Raw genomic sequence first — 12,098 nt, forward strand, 5'->3', positions numbered from 1 at the left:
AAACGTTATAAAATAAACACTTCCCTTATACACGGCGATTTATTTGTTTTTGTAACATTGTGTACCGAGTATGCAAGGAAGACATTTGAGAAATCTTTACAGGATGAGTTTAAAAGGAATGTGATTTTTCAACCAACAGTTGTCATATTTGCTAAAATCATTCAGTAAAACACAGTATAGAATATATTAACTACCTTGCTATCCTTCTGCAAAGAATGAAGCACTTTGTTTGTGCTAGAAGTACTCTCAGATGATGCTTCTTTCACTTTTGATGCCCAGCCTCAGTGACCCATTTGTTCTCTTCAAGAAATATATTTTACAGTATTATACAGCTATGCATTTCAATGGCCTAACAAGAACACACTTTAAGCATGGAGGCACATAAAACTTAGGTATTAAACTCACAATTAAGAAAAACAATTGTAGAAATGTATTTACATTGAGCGGGTGTAACATTTAGCCCCAGTCTTGATTTATAGGAATAGTCATGCTGTGAATGATTTTCACAAGGCATAAATGAAACTCTTTTACAGACAAACCAGCCTCCGTACACCAGGAATCAATGCCTTACTGCTGTCTTAAACAATGTTTCATCATGCTTCTCTGTAATGGATCACTAGTTGTTTTCAAAGCAAAGGTCAGTGACTGATTGTCCCTTTCAACAGACTATTGACCATAGTTACATGACCTATGTGTACACAGGTCACAACTTCAGTGGGCCTAACAAGGACGAGTAATCTCTTTAACATTTCATATCACTAAACCCAAGTTAAAACTATACTTGGTACGCTGCTTTTCCTCTACACAAACTCTTTGCCAAAAATAGCCAATATACAAACTCATTGTTGCATCAACACTTCTGCTATAGTCGCCCCCAGAATAGGACCGCTAGGGTCCATGTGGGACTCTAGCGTGTTTGATTTGATCCTGTTCTGAAAAGTCCTTTGTGCCATCGTTTTAAAAAGTGCTATACAAATAAATGTTTAATTATATTAAAGTATTAATAAATGCATCCTGTCTGGGTTTGAATACGGTCAAAGCAAACATAAAAAAGGTCCCTTTTTAACCACTTGAACAATTTGATCCCATTTTCAAATAAAACAGAAATGTAACAATATGGCTCTGCAAACTTTGTAAGATACTGAAAGAAATTAAAAAAAGTAAATCTTCATGAACTGCTCTGCCCTGCTTACAAAGAGGACAGCCTTGTCAACGACACTACGGGTAGGAATCATACCTGATTCAATGCAATCAAGCGAGAAAACGCGTCTAGTTATTTCTTAGGGACAGAAAGCAAAATAAATAAACCATTGGTTAAGTCACCTTCATTTAGTGTTGCATTATAGCACCTTGATAAAGTATTATATCAAGTTGTGAGAATTGAGAATCAAACCAAAGCTGGGACGCTTTTGGAAGACATTCCTAGAGGTCACAGCAAGGTGTGGAAAGGACAAAGAAATTGTGAGAATTGCTTTGAAGAGGTCCGAGTAGGCGAGTGCACGTCTCACGCATGTGCACAGGGCTACAATCAAGATATTTCTAATCTTTCCAATTACACTAATTGCATGCTTCTAGAATTGATTGTAATAGTTTGAAGGTTACATTTAAAGCAAGATATTTTCCCCACCTCAAGGCTATATTACTCTCAAGGTTTAATGACCTCCAATGAATGTCACTCGTTTATATTGCTGCTCTTTACGATAGTGTTGTAAGGGTGCTCCCGGGTTTCACATTTATCAACAATTCGACATTTTTGTACATTCATCTTCGTCTACAGCTGAGCGGTGAAGTGGAACAGTGTCTGTGTAAACAGGTCGTCTCCTTTAGTGCATTCATAACGGCATGGGAAGTTGAGGATTCATCACAGTCTTACTGTTTGTCGAAATGTCCAACGATCAAGACTATATCAGGGCATCGTTTTCAGTCCTCCGATTTGCCTTGGGTCTTGTAGGCCTGCTTGCGGAGATGAGCCTCGATCTCCTCGCGGAACACGAGCATGCCCAGGTGGGAGTGCGAGGCCTCATTCATGGCTTTGGACTGAATGCACATGCGGTATTGCTCCGGCGTCAGCTCGTCCGCACACTGCTTCTCATGCCAAAGGTGGAAGAGGCCCGACACCGGTGTCCGAATAACGATCAGCTCACTCCGGAGATATTTTCTGTACAGGTGGACATCTTCTACGCCCCAGCCTTTTACTTCGAGATCGAACCCACCTGGAAGGTGAAAGAAAATGGGGAAAATGCGGTTTAATACTTCATATTTATGATCAGTGGTGTATATCTTAAGCCAAACGGTCCCAAGTCTTGTCATTATGATGACAAATTGCTTACCGATATTTAGAAAATCTGACCGATACTGACAAGTCATTCCAAAGCCAAAATCTCTCCAGAATCCTGCATCCTTCTTGTGAATCTATTTGAGGAGACAGATTATTATGTCAGATGTCACGTTTAAACTGATCTTTTAGTACATCATCACTGAACAGAAATGAAAGTAAAAAAAGAACAATTATGCAATATTTCTCAAAATCAATCATGAAAAGGTTGTTCGTACCAGCTGGAGTTCAATGGGTGGAGCCAGCTCCAAATTTCCATAAACAATGGCAGGATTATACAGACTGAAGACAACTGGATAGAAGACTTTCTTGTCTGCAGAACACAAAAGCAAGCAGCGTTCAGTATATTATTATGTGACAGCGCTGACACTCCCTAATGTCGGTAAAATTATTCACCCACACCCATTTAGACCTGAGGATACATCCGTGTCACCTTTAGCATTTAACCGTTATTTTAAACGCATCATTGCATAATATTATGAATTATGTTTCTTACATTTTGAGACACGAGGAGCTATTGAAAAATAGCAGATCTACAAGCTCAGATGAGCTTGTATATCTAATTTTTTTTTATCGTGAAAACGTGCAAATCTTTGAATATATATAATTTTTTTGTGGTGCTCGACATGTTTGAGGACCACTGATGTAGGTTTTTCACAAAACTGTCAGGATTTAGAAGACATTTTGTAGAATCAGGTCTGAATGGGTTTTATAATGGGATGAAAGCTGTACGCTGGTTAACCCATTCTGGGCGGGAACCCCTTTTGGTGTTTTAGCTATTAGAAAATAGCAGATCTACAAGCTCGTAGCGCACCACCGAGTGGCGTGCTTCCGTGCTACGAGCTTGTAGGTCTGCTATTTTTGAAAAATCGTGAAAATGCGGCAAAAAAAAGACTTATTTTATTTCGATGTCAGGCCTAAATGGGTTAAGAGTTAAGACACCTACTGGGAACAGCGTGAAGACGACAGGCATTAAGGAGCTCCGGTGTGAAGTAGATGTCCACGTCACAGAAGAACATCAGGACGTCACCCCTCTTCCAAGCACGGGCTCCGATGTCAAGACCCCGTCCTCTGGAGAACTCCTCGTCCACTGGGACCAGGGTGTAGTTGGAGAAGCTTTCTTCCCTAAAACAGTTTAGTTTGTTGTAAATCAAATTAAAATAGACTTCAGAGTGCAATGGATTTAACCTCTTGGACACATTAACCCATTTTGGGCGGGAACCCCTTTTGGTGTTTTAGCATTATGTTATACTTTAGATATCGAGCTTGTAGGTCTGCTATTTTTTTGAAGAATCGTGAAAAGTGTTTGAGAACGACTGACATAGAAACATAGCTTTTTCAAGAAAACAGTAAGGATTTAGAAGACATTTGTAGAATCGTTCCCAGGTCAAAATGGGTTAAATATTAAGGTTAGGGGGTGGGCGATATGGTCATAAATGATCATACCGTGATACAATGTCTCCACGATATGAGTTTTCAGAGATATCGTGATACAATGAATGCGCATTCTATGATTTGCAGTTCTATAACTTCATTTATACTTTTGTAGAAAGACGTTTCGTTTGATTTCGCCAAAATTAAAAAGTATTTAGGTCTAAATGTTCTGTTACTCCTTCTTGTAGGAGTGTACCGTTAAGTAACTTGAACAATAACCCTAAAGAATGCATGAAAGAATATCGTGTATCGTGATTCTGCTTGAAAAGATATTGTGATATTATATTTTTCCATATCGCCCACCCCTAAAGATAAGTCATTATCTTGAAATGAAATGCAAATGCAATGCAATGAAACACACCTGGACAGTTTCTCCAAAGAGGACTTGACTTCTTGTAAACCCTCTTGTCCAAAGTAGACTACGGTCAGATGCACTCGCCGATCCTGCTGTATACACACTTCCCTAAAAACATTGATATGGATATTCAAAACAATCAAAAAGTCATTGCATTTGTGGAAACCCCCATAAATGTATTTAAAATAATAATGGTAATATAATTTATAAACTTTTGGATCAGACAATATACGCCCTGAGAGCAGAGCACCATTATCATCCTTGTGACACAAGCAAGAGATGGCCATCTCGCAATTAAGCAATATTACACGAGAGGGTGTGGTTTAACGTGATTATTGCCACGACAGTGATGCGGTCAGGAACGAGACGTAGTCGAGTTCCGCAAGCATCACTGAAGTGGCAATAATCACGTTAAACCACACCCTCTCGTGCAATATTGCAATTATACAGTTATAATTATACAGTTACCCTTAAAACTAAGAAAATCGCTGAGAAAACTTTTTTTTTAATGACAGATGTAGTCACTACGACCACAAATGTCCCTAGACTAGCTAGCCTAGCCACCGACTTTGCTGCACTCTGGGAAGTGGTGAGTGGTGCTCGTTTTATCCACGGCTAGAAGGCTGTTTCAACCAATCAGATTGCTTCCTCGAAACGACCTGTGGTATAATAAACATGGAATGTATGACCGACGGAAATCACCTGAAGCTGTGCAGGAACTGCGAGAAGGTGTCTGTCCTGCCCGCCAGCGGCACGATGATGTTGATGACGACCCCCGACGTTTCCACGGACGTGCTCCGGACTTTCATTAGAGGGCCGAACGGACGGAACAGCGTGACGTGACGGAAGCTGCTGGACTCCTCCTTGGCGAAGAAGAGCTCATAGAGCGTGCCTTTGTCCCGCTCTGTCCTGTACAGTCCTGAAGGCAGAATAATACACATGTTAGACCATTGGAACAATCGAATACCTTAAATGTCCATTATTATTCTTAACCCATTTAGACCTGAGGACGCATCTGTGTCACCTTATAGCTTTAACCGTTATTTGAAACTTTATCTGTTGATAAAAAGCAGATCTACAAACTTTTTATTTTTTTATTATTTACTTTTTATTTTTGGTTCAAATCTTTGAATATATTATTCTTTCACAGCAAACGTTTTTAACCCAAATCTTTGCTTATGAAACGTTGGAACGACCAACGGCCAAATACGTCTGATAAAAGGAACACAGGTTTTTCAGAAAACATTCAGGATTTAGAAGACATCTGTAGAATCTGTTCTCAGGTCTTAATGACTTAATGTCGTTTATTGTAAACTTGTGTGTAGCTGACGCCTGACGGTTTCTAATCCGCATCATGCGGGCGTTACCCTCGGTGAAGTGACTCTCTGTGTAGAGCTGTCTCTGCATCGGCACGTCGTCCTCGACCCCGTCCTCGTCGTCGGGGTTGTTGATGATGTCCAGCGCCGCCTCCACCACCTCCACCAGCTCGTCCCGGCGGTCCTTGCGGACGGGCTTCTCCTCCGGATGCCGAGTCAGTCCCATCTCCAGCTGGTACACCTTGGACGAGGTGAAGCTCTCGAACGGCACCAGGGCGTACTCACTGGTGGGAATCAGAATCTTTATCAGGACGGGGAAACCCCTTGGTGTTTTAAGCATTATGTTATACTTTAGCTATTGAAAAATAGCAGATCTACAAGCTCATAGCGCAGCACCGAGCTTGTTCCACACACACACACAGCACACTCGTAGGGTCTTTCTTATCTTATTTACACTAAAAATATTTATTCATGTTTTTTAATATTGCATGATATGAATATGAACAGAAAGGACTGTAATGTCAATTGTTTCTGTATTCTGTTATGGGATGTGCCAAAGTGGCATTACACGAAAATAAATATTTCATTCATTCATATACAAGCTTGTTTCACAAACGGCACCAACCATAGGGTCTCTCTCATCTTATTTACAGGCTGTACAGCCGTACAGCCAAACGGGGTCTCTTTTCCACAAGAAAAAAACATATATATAGTACCTGGGCAGGCGCGCACCCGTGTTGACCTCGGCCTTGTCGATCTGCGAGTGGAGATACTCCAGCAGGTCGCCCGGCTCCTGGTCCTTGTTGGTGTCGGAGAGGCCCTGCACCCCGGGGAGCTCCTTCTTCTCCTGCAGCGCCTTGAGCTTCTCGCTCATCTCCTGCAGCTCCTGCTTGAGCTGGGCGATCTGACGCTTGAGGCTGGTGGCGCGGCTCAGGTGGCGCTCGTCCTGCTCCTGGAGCAGCGCCTGGTAGTAGTCCTTCCCATAGGGCTCGCCCCCCAGGCCGGGCAAGACCAAGCTGACGTCCGCCGGAGGGGTGCACTCCAGCAGGTAGGCGAAAAGCAGCAGCACCAGGAGCAAGAAGAGGCCCAGGAACAGCCAGCGCGCCCGGCCCTGGGGCGCCAAGCCTCGCCTGGGCATCTCACACTGGCACACAAGCTAAAGCCAGTAAATCTTCTGCATTCCCTTTTCCCATCCAGGCCCCTTCAAAGTGAATTCATCACTCAACCTATGTGATTATGTACCCGCCTACACATTGTCTCGGTAGTAATGTCCACAGACTCCACACTGGTGAGCGCTCTTCGTTAAAAGTTTATGCATATTTTCAAGTTAAAAAAAGAAAAGAAAACTAAAAGGTCAAAAAGAAATGTGCATCTCTTGACTCACTCAATTTGCAGCTCTCTGAAGCAATAGATGTCTCCCTAAAACAGAAAACAAATACAATTTAGTGACAGGCAGTGACTGTTACTAACTAAACCTCCATGCAAGCATCATCTTTAAACTCAGAGTTATTAGATGCCAGAGCCTGTGTGTGTGTGTGTGTGTGTGTGTGTGTGTGTGTGTGTGTGTGTGTGTGTGTGTGTGTGTGTGTGTGTGTGTGTGTGTGTGTGTCTGTCTGTCTGTCTGTCTCTCTCACACAGTTCTTTTGGATTTCTAATGTGGTCAAGACAAAAAGTGGGAGGTTAGCAGTTAGGTGCTGCGTGGGCCCTTGTCTTCCTGGGAAAAAATGTTCTACCATACCCATTCAGCCAATTTCGGTAGTCACAATTATTTTCTCGATCATCACTGGTCAAATAAATGTTGCTGCCTAGCAAATAGGAATTCATAACTCGTATTACAATCTTTTTAAAGACGAATGGGAAGTGAAAAGGGCAAAAACAGAGGCAACAACATCGCTTTCGATAGCATAATCCAGCTAGCTGCTGCTGCTAGACAACAGTCCGTTCCTTCATCATGAGAGGAAATCTGGAGAGCAGACACTCGTCATGTTCTCAGCAGTTTACATGGATTTTAATTCCGTCTCTCAAAGACATACTCTTTGATATAAAAAGGCATGGGGAATAATTGTCTGATTTATAATAAAACAAATCTTAAAATAGGTTAAAATTTGATGACTGATAGTGATTGAGTACACCAACATAATCGAAGACAACCCCTCAGAAATAATACGTGACAACTTGACAAGGCAACACAGTTTGTGTCTGAAATGAAATCTCAGTTATCTCACCACCTCACCTGTATAACATAATGGCTCTGCTGCATATGCTCTTTGTTCCCCGACATTCGCGAAAAACTGTTGCCATCCAATCTTCTACACTTTGTACACATACACAATGAATGTCAGCACAAGAGTGCTCTGTGAATTTCCACGGATGTAATTCAGACTGGGGGAAGAAAAAAAGGGAGACTAGTCTACGTATTATTTTGAAAGATCCAGACCGGAAGTCCAGCTGCTAAAGCTCTCTGGCTGCGCCCCACCTCTTGGTGTTGCCAGGTTTTGCGAGAGAAACAAGCAACCAGGTCTATGAAAATAAGCCCAAAAGAAGTGACTTGTCATCCATCCATCTTTAACCGCTTATCCGTACTCGCGTCGCGGGGGCAACAGCTCCACCAGAGAGCTCCAGACTTCCCTCTCCAGAGCAACAGTAATTTCCTCCTGGGGGTTCCTGGGGCGTTCCAAGGTCAGTGAGTCGATGTGTTTCCTCCAACTGCGCCTTGGTCTGCCCCGAGTTCTCCTCCCAGTGAGACGTGCCTCGAGGACCTCCCTAGGGAGACACTCGAGAGGCATCCTAACCAGATGCCCGAACCACCTAAACTGGCCCCTTTCCAGGTGAAGAAGCAGCGACTCTACTCCGAGCCCGAGTCTCTCTCGTGTGACTGAACTTCTCACCCTATCTCTAAGGGAGATGCCAGCTAACTAGTTTCGGCCGCTTGTATTCGCGACCTAAAGGTCCTTTCAAACAGGCAGCGATTAACGCTGCGCACCTAGTAATTCATTTTCAATAAGACCTGCGTTTTTTTTCTGCACGCGCAGAGAAATCGAGGGGCGACAACGCAAGCGTATTTACGTGGGCGCAGTCCCGTGAAATTGTTGCATGCATGCTCGTTTCGTGCACACACCGGCGCAACTGACTAGACCTGGACTTTTACGCTTGCGTTGTCACGCCCCTCTTCAGTAGACCTGGAGCAGACCTGTCGTTGATCCTGGCGACAACGTCTGCGCTTCCCGTTTGAATTAAGGAGTCAAGGGATTCGCATGTCTTAATGACAGTTGGTAGGGCGTTCCACATTTTGGTGGCATAGGAGCGAAAAGAATTTAGTCCCTTGTTTGTGCCGAATCTGGGTTGTACATGGTTCGTTGCACTCCCTCTGGTGTTGTGGGTGTGGACTTCGTTAACATTAAGGAAGTATCTAGACAGGTACATGGGTATCTTGGTGGTGTATCGAATCTTGTGGACCAGACCCATTGCAAGATGCTGTACTCTGTCGTCGACCCTAAGCCATTCCAGCCTGTCGAAGTGGGCAGGGGTGAGGTGGGTTCGGGGGGCTAGGTCAAGTAGGAGCCTGACCAGTTTGTTTTGGGAAGTCTGGAGCCTGGTTTTAAGGGCCTTTGAGGTGCTGTGGTACCAGGAGGTGCATGCATAGTCAAAGAAACCCTGTACAAGGGCTCCTGTTAAGGTCTTCAAGGTGTTTTTGTTGACCAGTGAGGAGATCCTGTAAAGGAATCTTGTTCTATGGTTGACCTTTTTGATTACGTTGGTGGCCATTTTATCACCGGAAAGATTAGCCTCCAGGATGGAACCTAGGTAGGTAATTTCATCTTTACGTGTGATAACACTGTCACCCACTCTAACCAAGAAGCCATTTGCCTTGCTGAGATTACTATTAGAGCCAAAGAGAATGGATTCAGTTTTTCCCAGGTGTAAAGATAGTTTGTTATCAGCGAGCCAGGTGCAGATTCTACCGAGTTCAGAGCTGAGGGCCTTTTCAACCTGCAGTTTGTTCCTGTCCGAGACTAGAAGTGCCGAGTCATCTGCGAACAGGAACAAGTTGCAGTCACAAGCTGAAGTCATGTCGTTAACATATATTAGGAACAGTAAAGGTCCTAGTATGCTCCCTTGTGGAACGCCACAGCTCACTGGGAGGGGGGGGGACAGTATTCCATTCACCTCCACCATCTGTTCTCTCCCCTCCAGGTAGGATTGCATCCAGCTCACTGATGTGCTATCGAAACCAATTGCCTTTAGCTTGTTAACCAGTATGGAGTGGTTCACGGTGTCAAAAGCCTTTTGGAGGTCCAGCATGACCATGCCACAGTATTTGCCAGCATCCACCTCATGTTTGATGTGGTCGCTCAAATAGAGAAGGCATGTGTCAGTGGAGTGGGATGTTCTGAAGCCAGATTGGAACTCGTACATTCATTTATTAGTGGCAAGATACTTTTCAACCTGTTCATAGACTATTTTTTCCATCACTTTCGAGATGGAGCTAAGAATAGAAATAGGGCGGTAGTTGCCGGGGTCTAATTTACTCCCTTTCTTGTGCAAGGGGGTTACTTTGGCCAGTTTGAAATCTTGGGGGACCTGTCCCTGTTTGATGGAGAGGTTTACTATGTGGGTGATGATTGGAGCTATAGAGATGGCTGAGTCTCTGAGAAATTTGGAGGGAATATTGTCATGGCCTGTGGCCTTGTGGGGTTGGAGGGCACTCAGTTTCTTAATTACCTCATCTTTACAAACACCTAGGTTTCTGTAGAAGGTTGTAATGTGCTCTACACCAAAGAGCCCAGAGTGGGAGGGCAGTTTGTTAACCATGACCATAGGTGAGAGTAGGAACGAAGATTGCTCTCTTGTCCCTGGCATAGAATATTTTCAGATGTGGGTCTGCAGACATAGGCTACATAATTATTTTGGGGGTCATAGTCTTAGACATGAAAATGTTTGAGAATCAATGTTTGAGAATCACTGGCCAAAATAAGCAACTCCACTTCAGAAACAAGCCCCAAAAACCTGCAATATTTACAAGCAACTTTACAGAAAACAAGCACAGTCACTTATTATAAGCGGACATGGCAACACTGCCACCTCTAAAAAAACAAAAACACCAGGCGACAGTTTATTCGCGAATCGCGAGAAAGTGAGCTAAGCTAGTAGTCAGGCACTGTGTGAGAAATCACTTACCTAATGATGGTGTCACTGTCGCCCGTTGCCTTTATTTTAGATTATGTATGACATAATACATGTGGTCTGGTGTGGTGTGGATGATGTGGTGCCGCACAGGTGGTGGTCATCTCACTCAGTCAGAAAGAACACGCGGCAGCTTGAACAAGGTGGACCCTCTTGTAAACAAGTGTAATGCCTGTCATTTTCTGACAGTTTTGTCCCTGTAAAAGACAAAACAGCAAAAAAAAATCTATTTTAGCAAAATAACCTCAGTATAACTAAACCTAAACCTAGCATAACCTCAGTATAACTATGCCTGCCCGAGAGCCAATCAGACTGGTCTATCCTAGAGCTGGGGTGGGATTCATGATAATCACAGGCTGTGACACCGTCTCCACACCATAGCGCAAAACATTCTTAAGCTGCGCACTTCTTAAGCTGCGCGCAGCTTAAATTCCGAGTTTTTAGACAGCTGGTGGATGGAAATTAAGCTCCACCTCCGCCGAAGACTTGAGCGGAGGAGAGCGTTTCCGGGAATCTGGCCGTCGCGCAAGTATTCGGCGGAGGTGGAGCTTAATTTCCATCCACCAGCTGTCTAAAAACTCAAGCTTTAAGCTACGCGCAGCCGAGAACGTGCGCAGCTCTTTCGACCATGTGGCAGCACCTTGAGATGCCACGGAACAATCACAGAAAAGTGATTTCGCAAACTGCTTCCAGTCTTAAAGTAACCAATCGGAGTGCTGTTACTTATCGCGTCATCAAGCAGCATGCTCAATGCTCATACTACAAAATCATGTATTTCTGACTCCTGTGTGTCAGTGCTAGTGGTTCTCAATTTTTTTAATTTCAAAGAGCCCCATAACTCGTGTTATGTCTTTAAGGCCAGGAGTGGCCCAGATGGTAATGGGCTCTAAGGGACACTTCGATGTAAAATTGGCTATTTTGTCCAAAATGTAAAAAATATATATTATAATAAAATATATTTTTATTTTTTATATTATAAAATAAAAACTTGCCCAGATGTCCCTAGTGCCCACACTGTATCCGACCAGATCCCCACAAACCATATATGGTACAGAAAGTATGTTTAAATTGTGTGAGACAGGTAGCCAGTGCTGAGGCGTAGTCAAAATAAATGTTGAGAGATATGTTTACCGTTATCTAAACTTTAGAAATACCCATTTCTATTCTACCGCTTGGAATCTATGGTTTGCCTTCTATGCAGTTTACATGTGAAGAACTTGGTGTTATACTGTATTTTAATTCTAATGCAAATTTCCAATATCCAAAAAAGAAGTCAAAGAACTATCCAGAATTGTCCTGTAGTGATTTGACTTGAAACATTTGGTTCCATTCATACTCTCTCAAGTTAAATCAACACTCAGGTTTCTACTTTGTAGTTTTATGGGTGCTATCATTCAGTTTATTTTATAACATGAGGCAAAAATGACTTTACCCTATAATCTTATACATATTTCTATTTTCAATTGCCGGTCTT

The 12,098-nt window shown here is 43.1% G+C and overlaps 1 protein-coding gene across 3 annotated transcripts; it reads right to left on the bottom strand.

Moving 5' to 3' along the window:
* Window positions 1–420: 420 nt before the first annotated feature.
* csgalnact2 (chondroitin sulfate N-acetylgalactosaminyltransferase 2) lies at window positions 421–10,980 on the bottom strand. Of its 3 annotated transcripts, none has more exons than XM_079512643.1 (9): window positions 10,619–10,980; window positions 6,157–6,859; window positions 5,492–5,724; window positions 4,827–5,043; window positions 4,131–4,232; window positions 3,282–3,460; window positions 2,554–2,648; window positions 2,331–2,412; window positions 421–2,213 (listed from the first exon to the last, which is right to left on the bottom strand). In XM_079512643.1, exons 2-9 carry the CDS (start codon window positions 6,576–6,578, stop codon window positions 1,921–1,923), a joined length of 1,623 nt encoding a protein of 540 aa, XP_079368769.1. In that variant the 5' UTR covers window positions 6,579–6,859; window positions 10,619–10,980; the 3' UTR covers window positions 421–1,920. The 3 variants fall into 3 exon arrangements, with proteins under 3 accessions (XP_079368769.1, XP_079368767.1, XP_079368768.1); XM_079512641.1 differs by lacking the exon at window positions 10,619–10,980 and adding an exon at window positions 7,674–7,865; XM_079512642.1 differs by lacking the exon at window positions 10,619–10,980 and adding an exon at window positions 7,669–7,865 and having other exon boundaries at window positions 6,157–6,855.
* Between the last annotated feature and the right edge of the window lie 1,118 nt (window positions 10,981–12,098).

Source organism: Electrona antarctica, assembly GCF_951216825.1.
Source record: "Electrona antarctica genome assembly, chromosome: 10".
Lineage (NCBI taxonomy): Eukaryota > Metazoa > Chordata > Actinopteri > Myctophiformes > Myctophidae > Electrona > Electrona antarctica.